Source organism: Sorex fumeus, unplaced genomic scaffold (genome assembly GCF_029834395.1).
Source record: "Sorex fumeus unplaced genomic scaffold, SorFum_2.1 ptg000008l, whole genome shotgun sequence".
Lineage (NCBI taxonomy): Eukaryota > Metazoa > Chordata > Mammalia > Eulipotyphla > Soricidae > Sorex > Sorex fumeus.
The window spans coordinates 78,442,871-78,466,305 of NW_026606065.1; the positions used below are offsets into that span (position 1 = coordinate 78,442,871).

The window sequence follows — 23,435 nt, forward strand, 5'->3', positions numbered from 1 at the left end:
GTGATTGTCAATGCTCCACTCTCAGTTTGCCATTCACTTCAAAACTAAACCAGAACATGAGGCAGATCACTGTGTTTTTTGGGGTGCGAAGTCTTATAATTTTGACAATGAAACTAAAACTAGTTCTTCAAAACTTCATTTTTATTTCATCCCCTTTAAGTTTTGTTTGTCAATGCATAGAAATTTGCAAATGATATAGATTCTTTTTCTTTCCTTTCTTCCTTTCTTCCTTTCTTCCTTCCTTCCTTCCTTCCTTCCTTCCTTCCTTCTTTCCTTCCTTCCTTCCTTCCTCCCTCCCTTCCTTCCTTCCTTTCTTTCTTTCTTTCTTTCTTTCTGCTGTTTAAAGTATATCATCAAAATATATGACTGGCTGATTTGTGAAGGTCCTTTCACTTCCCTTCATCTGTGATTTCAAGTATTGGTGCATCTGTTTGTCTGATGCAGTGTGCATCATCTGCTGTCTCCCGAAGTGGGTGATAATACTGTCGTCACTTGCCCACAGGGGTGTGTGTGTGTGTGTGTGTGTGTGTGTGTGTGTGTGTGTGTGTGTGTTTGTGTGCACACGCGAGGGCAGGGAGGAAGGGGTTGAAGGGGGGGTGAGTGTTGTAGCAGCAGGTGCAGTTGGGAGGTATTTTTTGATAGTTTGTTTAAAGAAAGTAATATTCTACAGGGAAGAAGCAAGGCTGCGTAATAGTTTTCTGTAGAGGGGCCCATACACAAAACAAGTTTGGGAACCTCTGAGCAACATCAGCTATTAGTATAGAGAGTCCCCAAGGCTGGCTGGTCACTGGAGTCACCTGCAAAATATTTTCCTCTTCCAGTTATTGTTGTTGCGAGGCCTAAGTCCACATACTTCGTCATGGCCCTCTCTGGGGGTCACACATAACGATGGAGGTGCTTGCCCTTGTGTTCCCAGGTTGGTGGCGTTCATTGCTGTCTCACACATATGATTGTCTCACACATGTCGTTGCTCAGCATGTGACCACACTAGGAGTTTCAGATGGCGGAGCCACTGGACCATGCCCGCACACGTGGGCAGCACTATAGTTCTCATTGTTGGCCCTGTGCTTGCAGCGCAGGTTCTTTGGGGAGTTTGTTTTGTTTTGTTTCGTTTTGTTCTGTTTTGTTTGGGGGCCATGCCCCACAGTGCTCAGTTCTTACTCCTGGCTCTGCATTTGGGAATTACTCCTGGCTGTGCAAGGAAATCATATGGGATGCTGGAAATCAACCAGCTCAGCCATGTGCAGAGCAAGCACCCTATCTGCTGTACTATCTCTCTGGCCCCTTAAAGAAATTTTTTTTTTTGGCTTTTTGGGTCACACCTGGCAATGCACAGGGGTTACTCCTGGCCCTGCACTCAGGAATTAACCCTGGTGGTGCTCAGGGGACCATATGGGATGCTGGGAATCGAACCCAGATCGGCTGCATGCAAGGCAAACGCCCTACCAGCTGTGCTATCACTCCAGCCCCTGAAGAAATTTTTTTTAAAGAAAAATGCAGATTAATTCAACTAGCTAAAGGGACCTTTTTTTTTTTTTATGAGGAGTAGGGTCTTCCAGGCAATGCTTAGGGGGTGAAGCAATTTGTAGCCAGTCAAGCCAAAAGCTTAGTACTTGGATGCAAAGGTATGGTCATACTTGGGCGCCGTGGGGCCACTTCACCAATGTTCAGGGACCTCCAGAGTCACACCTGGTGATTCTGGGGGTTCGTGTGGTACCAGGGACTAAACTCAGGCACCTTGCATGCCTCCATCCTCTGTACTACTGTCTCCCCTGCTCCTGGCTTAAAATGTTTGAGTTCTGGGGCTAAAGAAGTAATATAGACAGGTGTCAGGAAGACCACAGTGGTTGAAAATTACCACAGGTATGTGTGGGGTCAATAGAGGAGGATCCAGTATGACAATATTTGAGAAATGATCACTCAGGACAAGAACTGAGTGTTAAAAATATGTAAAGGGCTATATATGATAACATTTCAGCATCTGTATTGCAAACCATAATGCCTAATGAGAAAGAGAGAAGAGATGTACCTGCCATAAAGTCAAGTGGGTATGCGGTTGGTTTGGGGGCGTGGAACTGCGAAATTACAATGGTGGAGGGATGGGTATTGGACCATTGTATGACTGAAACCCAATCAGGAACATCTCCGGGTAATTCAATTTTTTCTTTTTTTAAAAAAAAATGAGGTTATACAGTGGGTATGACAATTGCCTTGCACTCAGCCAACCTGGTTTTGATCCCTAGCACCTCATATGGTCTGCCAAGGCCCACCAGGAATGACCCCTGAGCAGAGAGCCTGGAGTAAGCTCTGTGTTCCACTGTGTGTAGTTATCAAGAATCCCTTAAAAATATTCAAATTGGAGCAATAGTACAGTGTGTAGAGCATTTGCCTTTCATGCAGCCAACCCGGGTTTAATCCCCGGCATCCCATATGGTCCCCCAAGCACCTCCAGGAGTAATTCCTGAGTACAGAGCCAGGAATATCCCCTGAGCACCGCTGGGTGTGACCCAAAAAGAAAAAAAAAAATTCAAGTTCCTGACACAACAAAAAATTCAAGTTCCTGACACTGAACAGAGACAGGAACCAAGGGCTGGAGCAATAGCACAGCGGGTATGGCATTTGCCTTGCACGTTGCTGACCCGGGTTCGATTCCTAGCATCCCATATGGTCCCCCGAGCACCACCAGGAGTAATTCCTGAGTGCAGAACCAGGAATAACCCCTGTGCAAGGCGGGTGTGACCCAAAAAGGAAGAAAAGACAGAGACAGGACCTTCCTAATAACTCTCTCTACAATTTCTTCTTGAAAGTGGATGTGAAAATGATGCCTGGGAGGAGGCACGGGACTTTTTCCACCATATCTGAAGTTTTAGAAAAAGAATTGATATCTTAGGGCTGGATTGACAACGGGTAGGGCACTTGTCTTACGCATGGCCCACCTGGGTTCAGTCCCTGCCATCCCATCTGATCCTCTGAGCATCACTGATTGTGGCTTCTCCCCTGGGTGGGGATGGGGGGAGGGAGGGGGGGATTGCTATCTTCTAGTCTGTTACCATCTGAAAAAAAATTTTTCATTCCCCACCTACTGGGTTTTTTTTTCCCCCCTTGACAAGAATTCTTTGCCCAAAAGCAGCAGCAAACTAGCAAAACCTTTAGAAAAGTGTTGGTGGTGGGGAAGGTGTCGTGTTATGACATAAAATCTCAAGGTAAGCCCAAAGGAACCACTTAGTGGACCTGTTTTCATACATACTCAGTTTCCTTCCATATGACGACCAGCATTAGTTTTCAGATGAGAACAGGTGTGGGATTGATTGCTGAAGGCATTGTTAGACTTCAGAGCTAAGGAAGTTGGGATTTTTTTATTTTGTGTCTATCTAATACATCTGTGAATTTGAAATTTTGTTCACTCAAGTGAATACCCACTGTTCTGTACATAAAGGCCTTAGGAAACGCAGTATTTTTTTCACTTGAATTGGCATACCAAATACAGTGACCCTTAATCATTAATTTTCTCCTTCGAGGTGAGGACATACAGAACAGAAATAGAAATATTGGGGGTAAGGGTTCTTTCAGAAAGCTGTAAGCCATGATTTTCAAGGCTGTCATGCTCACTTTAGAGATAAAAGCTTCCACAAAGACTGCCTTGACAAAGCAATCAGCGGGTTTCCGCAAACAGCAATCTAGAAATTTACAGACATCTGTATTATAAATTTTAATTGGTGGTGGGCGGCATTTGTAATTTTAGTCAGTGATTAAGGCTTCACTGATGACGGTTGAACATCTCTATACCACATTCACACTGAATTTTCAACATTTGGCTGCATTTTAGTCTTTTTTTTTATTGTGAAAATAAAATCGATCGTGTATGATGATTTTTTTTTCATTGTCAAAATGTGTTAGGGGGAAATGCACTTGGGATCCAGAGAGATAGAACAGCAGGTCAGGTGCTTGTCTTGCACACAGCCAGACTGGGTTCAGTCCCCAGTACCCCATGTGGTCCCCCAAGCCTCGCCAGGAGTGATCCCTGAGAACAGAGCCAGGAGTAAGCCCTGAGCATTGCAGATCAGATGTGTAGCCCAAAAACAAAAGAAAGTTTAAGAGAACTCGGCTGCCTGGATCTGCTCTTTGCATGCAAGAGGCCCAAGCACCACAGTGAGCAGCCCCCAAGTTGCTGAGAGCAACTCCTGAGCACCACTGAGTGTGGCCCCAAAAATTATTACTGAAGACTAAAGTCTCTTCTGAATTGGCTTTTGTTGTTGTTGTTGTTATTTTTTGCTTTTTGGGTCACACCCGGCAATGCACAGGGGTTACTCCTGGCTCATGCACTCAGGAATTACTCCTGGCGGTGCGCAGGGGACCATATGGGATGCTGGGACTTGAACCCAGGTCGGCCGTGTGCAGGGCAAATGCCCTACCCACTGTCCTATCACTCCAGCCCCTGAACTGACTTTTATATCATCCAGCCAGTTATGCTGTGATCATGAGGGCAAATGTAAGATTCGTAGCTTAAGGGCTATAGAGATAGTACATGTGTTAATGCACATGCCTTACATGTGACCAACACTGACTCAATCCCTGGCACCACATGGTCCCCGAGTACTGCTGGTTGTAGTCCTGAATGCTCCCAGTCCCACTGTGGTGGCCCAGGTAATCCCCAAAGGCAAAAAAAAAAAAAAAAGGTGCTGAGAGTTAAAACTCCCATAATACAGAAGCTGTTCCTAGATCAGTAACATCTTTCCAGTGTTTTTCAGAGTCTACTGAAAAGTTAGATATTTGACTGCTTGGAGTGCCATTTCCTTACAATGTCAGACAAAAATGCCCAAAAGGACAGAACTACAGAGAGAAGGAATAACATAGCACAGCGGGTAGGGCGTTTGCCTTGCCCGAGACCGACCCAGGTTCCCCCGCCCCTCTTGGGAGGGGAGCCCGGCAAGCTACCGAGAGTATCTAGCCCCGCACGGCAAAGCCTGGCAAGCTCCCCATGGCGTATTCAATATGCCAAAAACAGTAACAAGTCTCACAATTTGTTGTGAGATGTTACTGGTGCCCGCTCGAGCTAATAGATGCACAACGGGAGGACAGTGCTACAGTGCTACAGTACTGCAGAGCTATAGTTTTCTAGACTCAGTCTTTTGTGGTTTCCTTGTATGGGGGTGAGGGGGCCAGTTCCATACCTGGTGGCACTTAGATGCTCCTCCTGCATTTCTGGGGCTTGAACCCAGGTCTCTGGCATACAAAGCATTTGCTCAGCCCATTGAACTATCTCCCCAGCCCGCTTGCTCTTTGTACACAAAGTCCCTCTGACTTGGGTTTCTGGGTTTTTAACCTGCTCTGCCTGTTATTTTTCTTTCTTACGGCCATTTTTTTCATTCTTTCCTTCTTTTGACCCTAGAGAGGGAAAAACAGCCTTTTGTTTTGTTTGGGAGCCACCCGTGGCTGTGCTCAGTTGATTAATCCTAGTTCTGCGCTCAGGAATCTTTCTTGGCGGATTCAGGGAAGCAAACTTCGGATTTGATTCAGATTTGATTCAGGTTCAGGCGCTCCCAGCCGCGTGCAAGTGCCCTACCTGCTGTACTGACTCTCCCACCTGAAAAAAAATCTTTTTTTGAGTGAACTTCAAATCCATTCATTTGGGTCTTTGTTTCTTGAACGCAGCAGCCTCCTTTCACTGTGTTGAAATAGACGCTGTACTTTCCCCTTTGTCTTCCGTATTTTTTCCCCATAGCTGTTGTTTTTTCTTTTTTTTTTTTTTTTTTTTTTTTTTGGTTCGAGCACTCATTCCTTCACCCGTGCACATTTCCCACCACCAGTGTCCCCAGTTTCCCTCCTTCTGCCCCCTGGTTTTCCATCTTCCCCACACTGTGAAGATTTGGATTTTCTCCTGAGTCCAGGTTTCTCTGGTCTCCCCATCTTCCTCTCTTCTTTTTTTTCCCTTGCTTTTTGGGTCACACCTTGCGATGCTCAGGGGTGTCATATAGGGTGCTGGGAATTGAACCTGGGTCGGCTACATGCAAGGCAAATGCCCTACCCACTGTACTAACACTCCAGGTCCTCTCTTCCTCTCTTCTAAATCACTGCTCTTCTCTAATAAATCTGGTGCCACTGCCCCTAGTTGTTATTGTGCGTGCTCTCCCAGCCCCAGGATCTTGAGAACTGGCTTGATTTCCTTCTTCCCTGGTAAACCATCTGTGTCATGCATTCCCTTTTCCTTTTTTTATTTATTTTTTTTTTTCTAGCTTCCTGATCCTGCCTTAGACCTATCCTTACCTCATTTTAAACCCTCAAGAGCTTCTCTGTGTTTTAAGGCAAAGCCCTAACAAAGGATACCATTCGAAAGAGACTGTCTTATTTGCCCTATTTATTCCTGCAATAGCAAGTTCAAAGTCAATGCTTAATCTCTTTTGAGTTATACTTCCAAGTCATTCGTATCAAAAAATAGTCTCTTCTCTGTGTTAAGCTGCTACTTTTATTTAATTGAAAGATACCATTATCAGTTACACTTTCTGCCACTAATTTGAAGGTTCCTGATGTGGAGTGTATTTTTAGTTGTAACATCAATAGGAAACTAATTTTTTATCCTTTTTTTAAAAATATTCTTCTTTTTAATAACCAATGTCTTTTGTCAAATAAGAAAAATAACTATAGGTGCTGGAATTTAAACCCTTGTAAGTTTCAAGACCCATTTCATTATTTTTGAATCTGATACCTAGATTATAGGTATTCCATTTGATAGACAGGAGATATTCTCTGGAAGCTCTTGTCAGCCCTCTCATAAATTTCTTCCTGCTGTACTGCAGTTTGTGCCTATTTCTTTTAACAAGTTCCCTGATTCTGTGTCCGAGTGAAGTGAGTGAAGTGTTTCTTTTAAAAATCGTGACTTTGGGGAGACAGTGATTCTATGGTTAGTAGGGCACTTGCTTTGCACATGGCCAACCCACATTCAATTCCCAGCACCCAATACGATCCCCCGAGCCCGCCACAAGTGATCCCTGAGTGCAGAGCCCTGAGTAAGCCCCGAGCACCGCCAGATGTGGCCCAAACAAAACAGAACCATTGTGATGTTTAATCAGCTAAAATCAATGCCTGTGAGTGGCATGTACTCAAGAAAAGAGGAACCGTTTTCAAAAGCACAAATCTCTGGGTAGTAGCACCCGGAGAGAGTTAATAGGTTCTTTTTTGTACCATGGTTCACTTTATAGAAAAGCTGAGTTCAAAGAGGTCATAGCGTCAGAGTGCGCAAAGAGGCGCCTGTCGCTCCCATGTTCTTAGGTTTCATCGATGCTTCCCAGCCTCGCTCCTCAGAGGACCTGCTCTAGACCCTGCCCTTATAATCACCTGCCTCCCCATTCCATTCTTAACAGATATTACCTACCAGACTGCGTCTGTTAGGTCCAGTATTTTCTGTAACTTGAGCAATCAAAAACAAAAGAACTCACTACTGACTGATCGACACAAGTTCACAGTCACACTGACTTGCTGTGATTTTATGGAGAAAGGCCCATCGAGGTCTGAGTGTCCCCAAACTAATGAGCTCCCCAGCTTCTGAGCCGCTGCTTGAACCTGCTGCCTTGCAGCTTAAAATCCGAACTTTGTGTAGGCAACTGAGGAGAAAATTCCTGTGTTTCGAGTCCAGCATATTGAATTGATGCCTTCTTTGGCTTTTTGCACACAGATCGAGTATGAAAGGAAAAAGAAAGAAGACGGGAAACGAGCGCGCGCTGATAAACAATACGTTTTAGACATGCTGTTCTCAGCTTTTGAGAAGCATCAGTATTACAACCTTAAGGATTTGGTGGACATCACAAAACAGCCTGTGGTATGTATTTGTTCACACTGATCTTTTACATATGCTTTATTAAACTTGGCTCTCCTGAAAAGGCGCGTGCACAACTGTGACAATATCAGTCTTTAGCACATAGAAAAGATGCTGGGTGGGCTGGAGAGATACTGCAGTGGCTAAGTCGTTGGCCTTGCATGCAGGTGACCTGGGTTCAACCCCTCGTATCTCGTATGGTCCCCCAAGCAGTGCCAGGAGTGATCCCTGAATATAAAGCCAGGAATAACTGCTGAGCATCGAGAGTGGCCCCGAACACTCCAGGCCCCCCCAAAAAAATGGAAGAGAAAGGAAGAGAAGGGTAGGGATGGGAAGGAGGGAGGGAGGGAGGGAGGGAGGGAGGGAGGGAGGGAGGGAGGGAGGGAGGGACCGGGAGAAGGGAAGGAAGCAAACCAACAAGCAAGCAAGTACCGCAGGTGGGGGCCTTGTGCCTGACTGACCCAGGCTCCATCCCCAGCACCATGTCTGGTCTCCAAGGGCCTCCAGGAGCTGTCCCTGAGTGCAGAACCAGAAGTTAGCACTGAGCATTCCCAGTCGTGGCCCCAAAACTTGAAAGAAAAAAGAAGTGTTGATGCAGCCAGTTTTGGATAATTCATTTCAGATCAGTATCAGCTTCACTATATTTAATCACAGTAGATCCACAAGAAGCAAAGGTGAGGGGCTGGAGCGATAGCACAATGGGTAGGGCATTTGCCTTACACACAGCCGTCCCGGGTTCGATACCGTCCCAGAATCCCATATGGTCCCCTGAGTACCGCCAGGAATAATTCCTGAGTGCATGAGCCAGGAGTAACCCCTGTGCAACCCCGGGTGTGACCCAAAAGCAAAAAAAAAAAAAAAAAAAAAGAGGAAGCAAAGGTAAATTGATTTTCCTGTTGACTGGTCTTGACATTAAGTTCTTCCCCAAAAATCTCACCTTTTTTTTTTTTTTGAAGTCCTGCTCCATAGGGGTTTGGGTGATAGCTCAGAGTCCAGTCTTTGGCACCCCCACCCCCACCCCCTGCATACCACACTGATGGAGACTGAACCGTCAGGTCTACAGCCAGACAAAGCATCACCAGACACTGCCTTGGGGTCCCTTGAACACTACCCCCCTAAAAAATGGGAGGCCACTGTGCCCCCCTAAGAAATGTGCCTCATAGAACAATTTTTAATACTTTAGATTGTTAAATTTAAAATATTAGGTTATTGCATATAATTAGATTATTAAATTTTTAATATATTAGATTGCTTAGTATTTGGATTAAGATACATTTTTTAATATATTAGAGCTAATATTTACAATCTTGGCGTACACAGTTGCCTCCCCTCACCCCCGCAGTGTGCCCAAGAACACCCCCTCCCCAGGCCCCCGTGTCACTTCCGTTTGCCTGTTTCCCCACTGCCAGCCTAGTATGGGGAGGAGAGGAGACTGTTTTGAGCCATGGGGTCTGTCATACGAAAGTGTTCATCGCCTCCATTACAGGCTGAGCTCCATGGATGTTTTGTTTTGTCTTATTTCATTTCTGCTGTTGTTGTTTTGGAGTTTCCACCTGTGCAGTCCTCAGGGGCTATTCCTGCTGAGTTCTCAAGGGTTGCTCCCGGGGTTTTTCAGGGAACTGTGAAGTACTGGGGATCAAGCCTGGGCTTCCTCTGTCCAAAGCATGTGTTCTGACCATGGATTCCTTTTTACTTTTTAATCAGAAACCACCTATCCAGTAGCATTAGGTCTTTAAAACTTGAGCTGCGCTCCTTCATAGTAGTAGGTAAAACTGTAGTTGGATTGGTCTACTCTCCATTTTTATGGGAAAAAATAGTAATTTAATTTTTGAGAGCTTATTTCAAAAATCATTTCTATTATTTATGCAGACTTTTGTTCCTGTTTGCTAATAATTTATATTTCTCATGCATGCAGAGGAAAAATTCAGATTCTTTAGCCTTTGAATCACAATCACTTTTTCACACCCAATGTGTGAAATCGAGTATAGAATATCAAATAGTGAATAGAGTATCAAACTGAATTGTTACATTAGGGAATCCTTTCATTTTCTGTTCTTCCATCTAGTCTCATTTATTTTTTGTTGACAGGGCTGTTCATTCTAGCAACTTTACTCATTTACTTAGAATGTATAACAGGGTGGCCAATATTAAACATTTTAGGGGCTGAGAATGTAACTCAGTGGTAGAGCGCAAGTGTCATATATGTGACCTTGGGTCAGTCACTGGCACCAAAAGAGCAAATATTTTTGTTTGTTTTTCATTGAATCACCATGAGCTACAGTTACAAAACTTTCATGTTTGAGTTTCAGTCATACAATGATAGAATACCCATCCCTCCACCAGTGCACATTTTCCACCACCAATGTCCCCAGTATCCCTACCCGCAGGCCCCCCACCCACCCACCCACTCATCCCACCCCTCTTCCTGCCTCTATGGCAGACATTTTCTCTCTTTCTCTCTCTCTACTTACAGATCTTATGGTTAAAAGCAAACATTTTTACAGAACCAACTAACTTTATGAAAGGGCCTGACATATCTTTTCTTCCGACTTATTCAGAATGTTTGGAAGTGATTTCTGAAATTTTAATATTGATTGTACAGTTCATTTCCCTCTTCAGAGATTTCTTCGCTGTTATACTTCAACCTTTCGGTGTTTCATTAAGAAGTTAATTTAAATTCCAAGATCTCTAAATACTTATTTTAATCGAGGAAAGTGCTCCTGCTGCAGTATTATCAGCTCATCTTAATGACCTCGCTCCCTTCAGCATCAAAGCCTCACAAAGAGCATCCCAAGCTAGATAAAAATTTGAAATAGAATAATTCATTAGCTAAGCCATGTTTCTTCTGGTTTTAATGAAGTTTATGAGTTCCAGAAGCTCTGAATGTAAATAATAGATTCTCATGGCATAACAAAGAAATTAAATATGGAAGAAGCATTTGTAGAGGAACATTCGTGTAATGCTGGGTAAGACAACATTGTTTGGCTCATTTTGCATCAACAACTGGCATTTCAGCTTCAGTTCTGCAGATAATTTTTCTGTGGTGGCATTCTAAGAATCTCAAAACAGAGGTTCATTATTCGTGTTCAGTCGTGGGGCTTTTGGGGACCCAGTAATCTCTTGAATATATGCAAAAAGTCTGTGCATTTTTTCAGGATCAGATCAGAGTTGATAGCGAGTTCTCATTTAGGATTTAGGAACATTTGAAGAGCTTTTAAGAACCACTGAGCTATGAACCAACGAAATGAGTAGTGTTCCTTCAGGACAAGATTGCCTTGGCAGGCTTAGGTTTCTTGAAGAGGCTGGGATGGCCTCCCAAGCAGTACTCTACCCCAGGGACCACTCCCAGCAATGTTTGGCCTGTTCATTGGCTGAGGCCCAAGGATGCTGTGCTATTCAAGCCCTACAGTGCTGAGGACTTCAGGCCACCCCTGCAGTGCCCAGCCAGCCCCAGAGTACCAGGGATTGAAGCCCTCATGAGCACTTGCAAGCCTTGCTCCCCTAAGCCCCTTCTCACTCCCCTCACCAAAGCTTAAGTTTCTGTTTTCTGTTCTTTTACATATAAGCACCATGATTTGCAGAATGTTAATAATGTTTTGGGAATCCAGTGCTGTTATACCCCACCCACCTTCAAGAGCGTAAGTTTCTTGAGGGCAATATTATTTTTCCTAAATGTTGTATATGTTCCTAAGCACAGACATAATAGTAGTTCAGAGTTGACTCAAAATAAAAGGAAATGGTCTCATTTCGGTATTCAAGGAGCACTGTAGTTTTCTTAGATGGACTTTGAGAGGCTTCGTGTCACAGAGGGTGGAGGAAATAGAGCCAAATATTTCTGGACAAAGGTCTAAATAAAACACATTTACTGTTTAACACATTATTTAATGTTGGTTTTTTTGTTTGTTTAACAGTTGACAACATAAAATTTACCAGCATGTTCAAATTAAATGGTTGTAATATTGAATTAAAATATGTAAGCATTTAAAAACACAACCTAATTCATAGAATACTTATAGTATTAAGATAATTTTGTGCAAAATGCATTGTCAAATGCCAAGTATTTTGCTGCTAATAATAATTCTATTAAGCAGATTGTTGAGAAGCAGGAGCAATAGTATAGCGGGTGGTGTGGGATTTGCCTAGCAGGTGGCCAACCCAGGTGTGGTCCTGGCATTCCCTATGGTCTCCTGAGCACCTCTAGGAGTAATTCCTGAGTGCGAGGACAAGAGTAACCCCTGAACGTTGCTGGGTGTGGTCCAAAACCAAAAACAGATAAATAAGTAAACAGGTTGTTGAGCCCTAATAAAAGAGAAGAAAGGGAATCTTATTGTATTCATCAACTCTTTAGTACATGTATTAAATGACCTTATTTTTTAATGGCCCCTAATGCCACTTTGGATATTAACACATCTTCTGTGCTATTAACATTGTCACTCTACTTGTACCCATCTGCTTTCTGACCTTTAAGAATGTCACTTTTAGCATATTCTGAGTGAATCTGCAGTAATTTCTTGTTTTTCTAGTCCATTCCTTTCTATGTTTTCTAAAAACTTTTGCTTTTGCAAGTAAAATCAGTGACTAGAGCCAGTCAGAAGCAAACAAAGGGTTAAAGGCACTCAGGGGCAAACAAGCTCCATTTTAACTAATATGCAGTTAAATATCCTTTTAAAGAAATCAGAGCTTTTTTTTTTTTATCCTTCCAAAGTGAAATATGAGAGAAAGCCTATTATTTCTCCCCTGGCAGTCTTTGATCTTTCACCTGAAATGTGTTGTTTCTATTTTTAATTCATATTTTATTATATCTCTGAAATAGACATGTATTCAGCATTCCCTTCAAAAGCACAGGCCATTAGAAAGTTTATCTAATTGATCCCATTGAAACACCAAACAGTCAAGACCATTTGGAGCTCACTCTGTGTGCCTGTGTTCTTGGAACCTTTCATTTCTAACAGAGGGGTCATTGCAATCACTTCTGATAATAATTGCTTCAAACCTCTTAAGTCCTTGTCTTCTAGCCTCGCAGTTACAAAACCATGTTTATCTTTTACTACTGATGCTTTCCTCTAAAATCAGTTCCCAGTGATGTCCCCAAAAAGAAAGCAGGGCATGCTTTTGTGGGGGCGTGGAGGGATGGGGGTGCTCGGGGCTTGTCAGTGCTCAAGATTGAACCTGGGGCCCCCAGCCGCAGATCATGTGCCCCCTCCAGCCCCCAGCTCCTCTCCCCTTCCCCAGTGGAACAGGTTTAAAATTCAGAATATGTAATTGAACAATTTGTATGCTTTTATGAAAGTAGGTTCAAGTCACCAGGGAAAATGAGACGAAGATTTGCGTGGCTTTGATTCTAAAGCAGTGTGGTGCCCATATTTTGTTTCCCAGCACTGAATAATGCCATAATAGCAGGCAGTTGCTTGTTTGTACCACTCTGTAGACTTTGGGTATACAGGCCCAACCAATACAATTAAGGTATTGTTAACCTAATCCTGTTTGTTTCCAGACAAGTCTAAGTACAGACTTGAACAAAAATAAATAAAGCGTAATTTGTCACCAGCAAGATAGAAGTTATCCTTCCCACCCATCCCCTACTCCCCCACCCCCATCCCCAGCAGAGATGCCACACAGTGTGGGATGCAGTACTGTGCCCGGGGCCTGTTTCTGACTCTGTACTCGGGGTGACTCCTGGTGGTGCCTGCGGAACCTGATGCCAGCATCTAAACTGGGATCAGCTGCATGGCTAGGCCAGCACCTTCCTCCCTGCACTATCTCTCTCTGGCCCCAAGAAGAATTTTTTTTAAGTAAAATAGTTTTATTTAGAAATATGTAAAGGAGGGTCAGAAAGAGAAAGTTTATATATGGCAGGTTGTGATGTGGGCAGGAGAGAAGGATCCAAGATGATAAATGTATTTCTTTAAAGGATAAAATGGCTAGAGAATTCGACATACAAGCGTTCCTATCAAAAATAATTTTTTTTTCTAATTTAGAAGTATGAGTTCTTACATATCTGTGAATTGGTTGGAACTCTTTCCGTTGCAAGGAATAGAAACGCAACAGAAACTAGCTTAAACAAAAATAGAATTTATTGGCTCAAGTAGCTGGGAAGTTAAGGAATGCCTCTAGGTTTAGACATGGCTAGATCCACCTACTTAGATCCAGATCTGGTTAATTAGATCTATCTCATCCCAGCTCTTCACTATCCATTCTGGGGATTTTTTGGTTGGGTTTTTTTTGGGGGGTGGGTGGGAAGGTTTTGAGGTGGGGCTCACCCTACTGTGCTCAGGGCTTGCTCAGTGCTCAGGAATCTCTCCTGACAGTGCTGGGTATTGAACCCAGTGGGTTGGCTGTTTACTAGGCTGTTTCCACCGATCTACCTTGCATCTCTCTCTCCCTCTCCCTCTGTCCTCTCCCTCTCTCCTTCTCTCTCCTTTAGTAGGGTCTTGCTACGTGGTGGCCAGAAAAGCCTCCTCAGGAACTCTCAGACAGAAATAGAGTATCTTTTCTGACTTCCGTGCAGTACCCCAGGCTTGAGATAGCATGGAATTAGCCTGTTGCAGAAGACCTTGTGGTGCCAGTCGGCTACCCTCAGTTCCATGTCACCGTGTTAAAGCACATCTCCTTCCTTCCAGAACGGTCGGAGATGATACTCATATTCCCTCTTATTTTCCACTGAATATGGACTGATGCTCAGAGCCAGCCCTTTCGCTCCACCCTGCTGGTGCTGCAGAGCCTCGCGTACTCGCCTTTGTGCTGTGGTCTCGCCTGATGCCTCTCAAAGGGGGAATTGTGTCTCTTGCTAACTTTAACTTGAAAATCTCAGATTGTCATTGATGGTTTTTTAAATTCTTAGCCAGACACTTTTATCTTCCATTGCTATAAAGTAAAACTTTGTTCTCTATTTGAAGTATTTTTAGTATGGGAGCACAACAGGTTCATGCCTTGCATGCGGCAGACCCGGGTTCGATCCCCGGCCCTCATACAGCCCCCCAACCTACACAAGGAGAGATCCCTGAGCACAGGAGTACACCCTGAGCATAGCTGGGTGTGCTCTTCCCCTCCAGAAATAAGAAATATTTTTGATATGACTGATGCTTTATTATTGAGAATGCTAACCCACTTACTAAAAATTCTCTGTTGGTAAAATATACACCTACAGAGTCTTTTTGCCATTTAATTTCTAGCGGTGTTATCAAGTAGACTAATAGCTGCCAGTTGATAATTTTTGTATATTCAAGGCTTTGCCTCACTCCAAATGTACTAATAATTGTCGTGATTCTAAATGTAAGAATTCATATTTAAATTCCGAAAGCATATTTTTATCTTTACTAATTTTTTGGATATCTTTGTATTTTCTTAGTTAATATTCAGAGTTGACTGTTCATATAGCATGTGTATATATATTTTTTCCCAATTGGAAACTATTATGTATATCCCATAGTAAGTTGGAATAAGTTAGAGTATGCAAATAAGCATTCACAAGCAAATCACTTTGCCTTTTTTTTTTTTTGTGGTGGTGGTGGTATTTTAATTTTAATTTAAGATACTGTTCATATATGTAATTTTTTGTTTGATTTTCTCCCCCTCCCCTTCCTGGCCCCCATTGATTTATGGGCCACACATGACAGTGCTCAATTGCTCCTGGCGGTGCTCTGGGGACCGTAGGGGAACCAAATCAGGTCTACTGCCCAACCCGCTGTATGATTGCTCCACATGTCACACATACAGTGTTTTATCACCGGACCCACACTGGTGCCAGCTCTCTCCACCAGAACAAGGTTTCCCCCTGCCCACTGCCCCCCCCCCCCCCCCCCCATTGATAAGCTGGTTTATAGACCCAGCTCCCTGATTCTTCAGCCTTTGGCTCTTATACCCTTACTACCTTTTTTTTTTCTTTTTGGGTCACACCCAGCAATGCACAGGGGTTACTTCTGGCTCATGCACTCAAGAATTACCCCTGGCAGTACTTGGGCGACCATATGGGATGCTGGAAATCGAACCCGGCTTGGCCGCGTGCAAAGCAAATGCCCTACCCACTGTGCTGTCGCTCCAGCCCCATACCCTTATTATCTTTAAACATTCTCTACATCTTGAATCTTTAAACAATTAACATTTTTTAAATTTGGTCTGAGGAAATAAGTTTTATCTGAAATATGCAAACAGTTGCAAATCACCAGTGCCACACAGATGTGGTATTGTACGTTAATTAAAGTATGATAACTTACGGCACAAAAAGGCTAAGTGCCTTTGTAGAAGAAGTGGCTTTTTAAAAATCAGATTAAGGAGCTAAACAAATAATATGGAAGTTAAAGGCACATATCTCACATATAGCCAGCTGCATATGGTTTCCTGAGTATAGGCAGGGAACAGTAAGACCTGAGCACTGCTAGGTGTGACCAAAAATCCCCCTCCAAAAACAAACCAAAATAAAGGGTTTTTTTCTTGAATAATGATGATAATAGAAAATTAAAAGCATAATGATCTTCCCTTGGTGACTGCATTCCCAGTGCCATCTTTGATACAAATTGTAATATTACATAATTATTCCAACCTTTTGGGGGAAATTTATCAACTTCTAGAAATTTATACATAGTTCATTTATTATGTATGTGATGCTAATCACTGAGTTTCACAGTATAATGAGATGCAGATAAATCCCTCGTTTAGTTGACAGAGATGGTAGGAGAAATGGGAGGGGGTGGAGGGAGAGAAGGAAGGAGAGAGAGGTATGAAAGTAGGCCACTGGGCCTGTGACTCTGCGAAGGTTTGTCTTGATCTTGGGAAATTAGGAATTTGATGCTTGGATTTCTGACCTCTGCGCCCCCCCCCCCTTGTTGTTTTGTTCTGTTTTGGCGCCACACCTAGAGATACTTGGGGGACCATGTGGAGTAGGGCTCGAACCCCGGCTCCAGCTTGCAGAGTATGTGCTCCAGCACTTTGAGCTCTTTCCCAGGCCCCTGGTTGCCATAATTCTATCTTGACTCATGAACATAAGCCGCGTCCTTGTCCCTTGACTTAGCAGTCAAGTGTGAGCTTTGCCTTTTTCCTTCCATGAAAACCGTCTCCCCTTCCTCCCCTGCATCAGACTCGCTCTGAGGCTTGCACATCCCTTTGATGAGGACTTGCTGGGCAGAAACCAGGTTTTTTTGGTTTTGTTTGTTTGTTTGTTTGTTTGTTTGTTTGTTTTTTGCTTTTTGGGTCACACCCGGCGATGCTCAGGGGTTACTCCTGGCTCATGCACTCAGGAATTGCCCCTGGCGGTGCTCAGGGGACCATATGGGGTGCTGGGAATTGAACCTGTGTCGGTCATGTTGGCTGCGTGCAAGGCAAACGCCCTACCCGCTGTGCTATTGCTCCAGCCCCGAAACCAGGTTTTTATTTCCAACCTTCTGCACCAGGACACTTAGTCACTCATGAGAAATCGCCAATCCTGTGTGGCATAGAGATGAGCAGCTAGAATCCTTCATGTGAAATACAGGTGTCCACCAAAGGCTTACACTGGAAAGACTCTCAGTATTAGAGTAAATTAGAGGAGGAGAACTGGGTTCTGTTAGGCTGTGCAGGTTGAATTATTGTTCCGTTCAGTTGAGCAAACGCAAATCCCAACTGAACATCGTGAGTCGGGCGGCTAGGTACTCCGGTAACATCCTGCCGATACGTCTTCATTATTTTCATGTCTCTTTATTTCCCAATTGCCTGCTTCTCCATCTTTTCCTGCCTCCCACATGCACTCTGATCTTACACTGTGAATTCTGTGAGAACAAAGACAGTGTGCCACTCTACTTGGCCCTTTTGTGTTTTGGAGCCAGATAATGTTTAAGTGACTCTACGGACTTTGTTTGCTTGGGAGCCACTTCTGGTGATGCTCGGGGGTTGTTCCCACTGGTGCTTAGAAACTCTTGCGCCCAGTCCCTTCAGCTTTCTCTCCAGTACTAAATTTGTAAAAAGGAAAATCAGATCACCAGTTACCCTTCAATCCTGTTAGAACCTTTAGAATTCCCCCCAGTTGGCTTTTTTCTCCCAGTATGTTAGCATTACAATACAGATTTTAACAATAAGTGTCACTGTGAGGTAGCACAAATTAATCAACTTTTATTTCTCCAAGCAGGCCGTCACCGTGTACAGGCTAATGAGAGCTTGAGAACTGGAGTTAGCACGGTGTAGCCTCATTCCTAAGGGCTCGCTCAAGGGCCCCTTCCTGTACCCTCCCCACTTCTCATAGGCACACTCAGTCCCTCTGCGTAAGTGACTGTATAGGTCGGCACCTGTGGAGCAGGAGAGATGGTATAACGGGGAGGAAAGGACCCGCTGAAGTAGGCGCAGGGTGGAAGGTCGAATCTAAGAGCTGTGTTCTCAGGGACAAGTCTCCGAGAAAGGGCACAGAGCCTCGAGTGGAAGGGTGATGAGTTTTTATTTGAGGGAAGGAGGAGACAGCTAGGGAAAGAGAGGAGTATATGGAAGAAGCACAAGGACACGGACGTACAAGGAAGTCTGTGTTAAGGGAAGTGCAGAAGATGAGGCCAAGTGGGGAAGGAGGAGGTGAGTGGAACCAGTGAATGAGTTTGGAAGCGAAAAGCCGAAGGGAACTTGGGGGTTCCTTTTGATTGATTTTTATTTTGGGTGTTTTTGTTGTTGTTGTTTGTGAAGAAAGTTTTTATTGAGACTTTATTTAGAAATATATGAGAAGGGGAAAAAAATACATGTGAGGGGAGAGGGAGAAATACATGTTTGAGAGTAAACACAGGCCTCTCCAGAGTGGACAGGGCCAGCAAAGAAACAGAGAAGCAAACGGGATAGATACACGTTCAAGGGAGAACCTGGGCTTGAAGAGCAAGGCCAACTTGGGAAATTTTGACAGCGTGCTCTCGCTGTTTCTCTGTCAATTTTTTTAGAGACTTTCTAACCTTATTTTTCACTGTTTCTACTTTTTCTGCTAGTGCCTTGTGCCAGGCTTGTTTATTGAGTTCATGTAAAATGTTCTAGGGTTATAGTTTGAAACATCCTCAAATTCCAGTGAAGTTCCTCCTCCTGTCACTCACCCGAAGTAATTCTGTGCCATGGTTAGCCATTGTGACCCTGATCTCATATTGTTCTTTGACGAATTGAGAATGTGCATATCTCAACTCATACAGAGAGATAGCACCAGCTGTAAGGCACTTATTTTCCTGGCATGAGGCCATCGTTTGATCCCAGGACCACCAACTGTTGCTCTGGATACTACCAATCGCCTCACAGGTACAGATTACCATGCTGGCGGCACCATACCCCCCACTCTTCAGTTTTGACCCATTGCACTGCACCCACAATAGTTAGCCAGTCATTTGGTTTGAGGACCACACCCAGTGGCGCTCTGGGCTTACTCCTGGCTCTGCGCTCAGGGGTCACCCAGCGGGGTCCTGAGGGGCCCTGTGTAGTGCTGGAAACCAAACCTGGGTCAACCACATGCAAGTTAAGCGCCGTACCCGCTGTGTTATTGCTCCAGCCCCAACAATTGGGGGTCTGACAAAGGCCTTGTTCTCGGCCAGATCAAAATGCAGCTCAGTATTTTCCACCTTGGAGCCCGGTTCAGTTGCTTGTACTTTCTGAACAGTGCCGCTGCTGTTTTGTGTAATTTGAAGTAGCAGAGGGCAGATATACAGTTACCTAAATGTCCCAAGTTTCCTCCTCTGGCGGGGGTCCTTGAGGCCCACTGCACCAAGAGGTGGGGGTAAGCAGCCGCCTCAGGGCAGCCTGGCACTCACTTGATTTGTTGCTGCCACCTGCTGGTGCCTGGAGAAAGGGCGGCTGCTCAAAAACCCTGCGTGGAGTCCAGATGCTAAGGCTTTACAAACCCGAGAGCATGAAGAACTTGGCCCTCTGAGCTCTTGTTTGCTTTTGGGCTACTCCAGGCATTGCTCGGGGGAACCCTCTGGCACTGGGAATTGTACCTGAGCCTCCCACATACGAAGCATGTACATGGTCCTTTGAGTCATCTCCCTGACCTTCTTGATTATTTTTAAATGGATGTTTCATTTCACTGAAGTAAAACTATTACACAGTGGCCCAGGATGTGCTTCAGCAGTGAAGCAGTGGCCTGCATGTGTAGCCCTGTGTTCAATCCCTGGGGGAGAGAGAAAGAGCATATCTTCCATCATTGAGGTGAAACACTGTAATATTATAACTAGTCCTTTGAAGCATGCACACACAAAAAAAAATTTTTAGATTGGTTTGTCTTTACAGCCAAAAAAAAAAAAACCACTTTAAAATTACTACCTTTTCCCAGGAGCCAGGGAAATAGCTCAAAGACTGGACACCTGCCCTGCATGCAGAGGCCCCAGATTTCAGTCCCAGAACAGAATGCCCCCACCAGGGAGTGGGATGTGGGGTGTAGGGGTGTCCTGGTGTCCTGCACGCCTGGGCATGGGGTGAACAGGCCCCACATTTGTCAGTTTATAGTGGAATAATTTGGCCTTAGGAACTGATAAGCGCAGTGAGGTTTACTGCTACATTTATTATAGCAGTCATTTGCAGGAATATAGTGACCATTTGGTTAATAGTGGTTGAACTTGCACAGGCCGTAAATACCTCAATACAGGGGCCTGCCCAGCATTGTTCACCGAACATAGGAGCTTCCGCACCCACAGTTTGGGGCATGGATTTTCACCACTTGTTTAGGGGCTACTCTGGGCTCTGTGGCCATGCTCAGCAGTGCTTGAAGAAGCATGAAGTGTTAGGGTCCAACTTGGGCTTCCTGCATGCACTGCATGAGCTCTTCTGTGTTTTTTGTTTGGGGCTTTGGTTTTTTGTACATTTGTTTTTGGCTTTGGAGGTCACACATGGTCATGCTCAGGGCTTACTCCTGGCCTTCGCTCAGAGAGCACTCCCAGTGGAGCTCGGGGGAATATATGGGGTGCTGGGGATCAAACCCAGGTCGGCCATGTGCAAGACAAGCACATTGATCTCTGAGCACAGAGCCAGGAGTAACCCCTGAATATCGCCAGATGTGGCCCTTCAAAACCAAAAAGTTTAAAAAGTTTTAAAAGAATTATTTACAGAACTTACCTTGCATTGATCCAGATTATTTACAGTGAAATTAGGGATTGGGGGATGAAGAACATTTTCCCCCCTTTGAAATATTTACTTCTAACCTGTAAAATGAGGAAATGTTTTCTAAATGAGGACTCCGTGTCCCTGTTTCTTCTTCAAAGCACCATAACCTCTGTACTCTCACTCCAACTCTGATATCAAGTTTGAGTAATTTACCTTAGAACTGAGAATTCTGAAAATCTCTTATATGCTTGCTCATAGAATATTCCAGTTCAAAAAAAATTTGTGTTATAGATATGTTATATCCATATATGTGTGTATATATATACACTATATATATATTCAGACATAAACATACACAATAAATACTGTCACACTTAGCAACCCTGTCGCTGTGGGCACTGGGCCCCAGTCATTTGCTAGTGTATTTTCCACTAGCCTATTTTTGTTTGTTTGTTGTTGTTGTTTTTTATTCATAATTTTTTTCCTTTTTTCTTTTTTATATAATTTTACTTATTGAATCACCGTGAGAGCAGTTACAAAGTGTTCGGGTTTAAGTCTCGGTCATACAATGAAACATCTGTGCCTTCACCAGTGCCCATTCTCCTACTTTGATTAAATTCAATATTTTGACACCAGACCCACCATTAACATTTGGGATTTTACCCCAACACTCAGATCTGCTGAAAAGGCAACAGTAGACAATTTGTTTCCCACTAGCCTATTTTTAAGTTGAAGTGATTGGCTCAGGTTGTTCAATTCCCGAGAGACCATAGTCAAGTTCGTTTTCTGCAGGTGTTTTATACTGTATGCATAAAACCAAAAGACTATTACTTGAACCTCTTTGTTGAGAAACCTTGACCTCCCCAAGCCTTCATTTTTATTATCCATGTGTGTGATGTGGTACCATATTCATTTTCTGCCTTCTCCTCTGGGTTTGTTTGTTTTTTTTTTTTTTTAGGGCTACCTGAAGGAAATCTTGAAGGAAATTGGCATTCAGAATGTAAAAGGGATCCACAAGAACACGTGGGAGCTAAAGCCGGAGTACAGACACTATCAAGCAGAAGAGAAGAGTGACTGAGACAGCCTCAGAGCTTCGGGCCACATGCAACCCGAGACGGGACAGGCTGAATTTTTTAAACCAGTAATTCTTGAGAAGTTCCTTGAGTGTTTGTTTGTTTGTTTGTCTGTTTGTTTAAGGGAAAAAAACAAATTTGGAACCGGAGCGCAGGAGCGGTTGTACAATGGGTAGAGCGCTTGCCTTGCACACAGCTGACCCGGATTCAATCCCCAGCATCTCAGAGGGTTGCCCCGAGCACCGCCATGATTGATCTCTGAGCACAGAGCCAGGAGTAACCCCTGAGCATCACCAGATGTGGCCCTCCAAAACCAAAAAGTTTAAAAAGAATTATTTACAGAACTTACCTTGCATTGATCCAGATTATTTACAGTGAAATTAGGGATTGGTGGATGAAAAACATTTTGCCCCCCTTTGAAATATTTACTTCTAACCTGTAAAATGAGGAAATGTTTTCTAAATGAGGACTCCACGTCCCTGTTTCTTCTCCAAAGGGCTGAGGTTGTCGCGATCCTAAATGAACAACACAACAAGAAGTGGTCAGTTGCAGGTCGGTTGCAGGCACTCTTAAGCTGAATACAGAACCAAAGCTCCCTAATTTGAAAGTGTCGAAGAACAAGGCATTTAATCGGGGGGCCTTGGGTGGCTTTAATAGGTGATCATGTTTGATGTTCATATTCCTTAGTTAGAGGAAAGCACTTACGTTTGTGCTAAGAAGTTTCCACAAATTGTTGATTATACGGTAGTGACTATGACATGAGAAATGAGGCAGAAATCATAGTCCGCTGGTAGTTCTTTTGTTAGCTTTAGAAATGAAATACTTTCCCAAAAATTCAGAAGGGGTCTCCCCAGTCCAAGGTATAAGCACTCAACACTGATGGCCTCAGAGTTTTCTTGCCTGCCCTGCAGACTTCGGTCAGTCAGCCTGTAACCATGGCAGCTCTCTGGGCAGCCCACATCTTAGACACAAACCGTGTCAAAGCCTCGGGATTAGAAATGTTTCCTTTGTTTTCCTTAATTTTAAATAAAAGCGATGCAAGTCCATGGTTAAAGTTCTACCTAGCCCAAAATTTGGCTGAAATTGTACCCACAAACATTACCAAAGCAAAAGAAATTTTAGTAAACTGAGTCCAATAAAAACCTGCTTGTTTGTTTTTTAACTTGTCTGTTTTGGTGCCTATATTGTTGCAACCAAGAAGTCACAAATAACAAAAAAAAAAAAAAATTTAAGATGCTGTGTAGGTAAAAAAATCCAGGAGATGCTACAATACTTTGCTCTCTTACTTGATTTTTGACAGTGGAATACCAGAATTCCAGGATTTACCGTCGCTGCCCAGAGAATTTGTATCCTCTCTGACTAGGGGATGTGTTTCTGCTCCCTGCCCCCACTCTGAGGACTTCCCCTGCCTTGCTCTTCTGCAGGAACCTGTGTCCCCCCTCCCCAACATTTTTCTGCTGCTTGCCAGGGAGCAGTAGGTAATCACGTCATCAGTCTGACCGGAACTGAGAACGCAAGGTCTGTGCCTGCAGTTC

General features: G+C 43.9%; 1 protein-coding gene across 1 annotated transcript in view; it reads left to right on the forward strand.

Moving 5' to 3' along the window:
- Positions 1–23,062, forward strand: part of GTF2F2 (general transcription factor IIF subunit 2) — a 150,786-nt gene extending 127,724 nt beyond the window's left edge. Inside the window, exons 7-8 of the mRNA XM_056109796.1 lie at positions 7,670–7,813; positions 21,786–23,062. Of these exons, the coding sequence (XP_055965771.1) occupies positions 7,670–7,813; positions 21,786–21,905 (264 nt within the window). The 3' untranslated portion in view covers positions 21,906–23,062. The remainder of the gene's footprint in view (positions 1–7,669; positions 7,814–21,785) is intronic.
- The last annotated feature ends 373 nt before the right edge of the window (positions 23,063–23,435 follow it).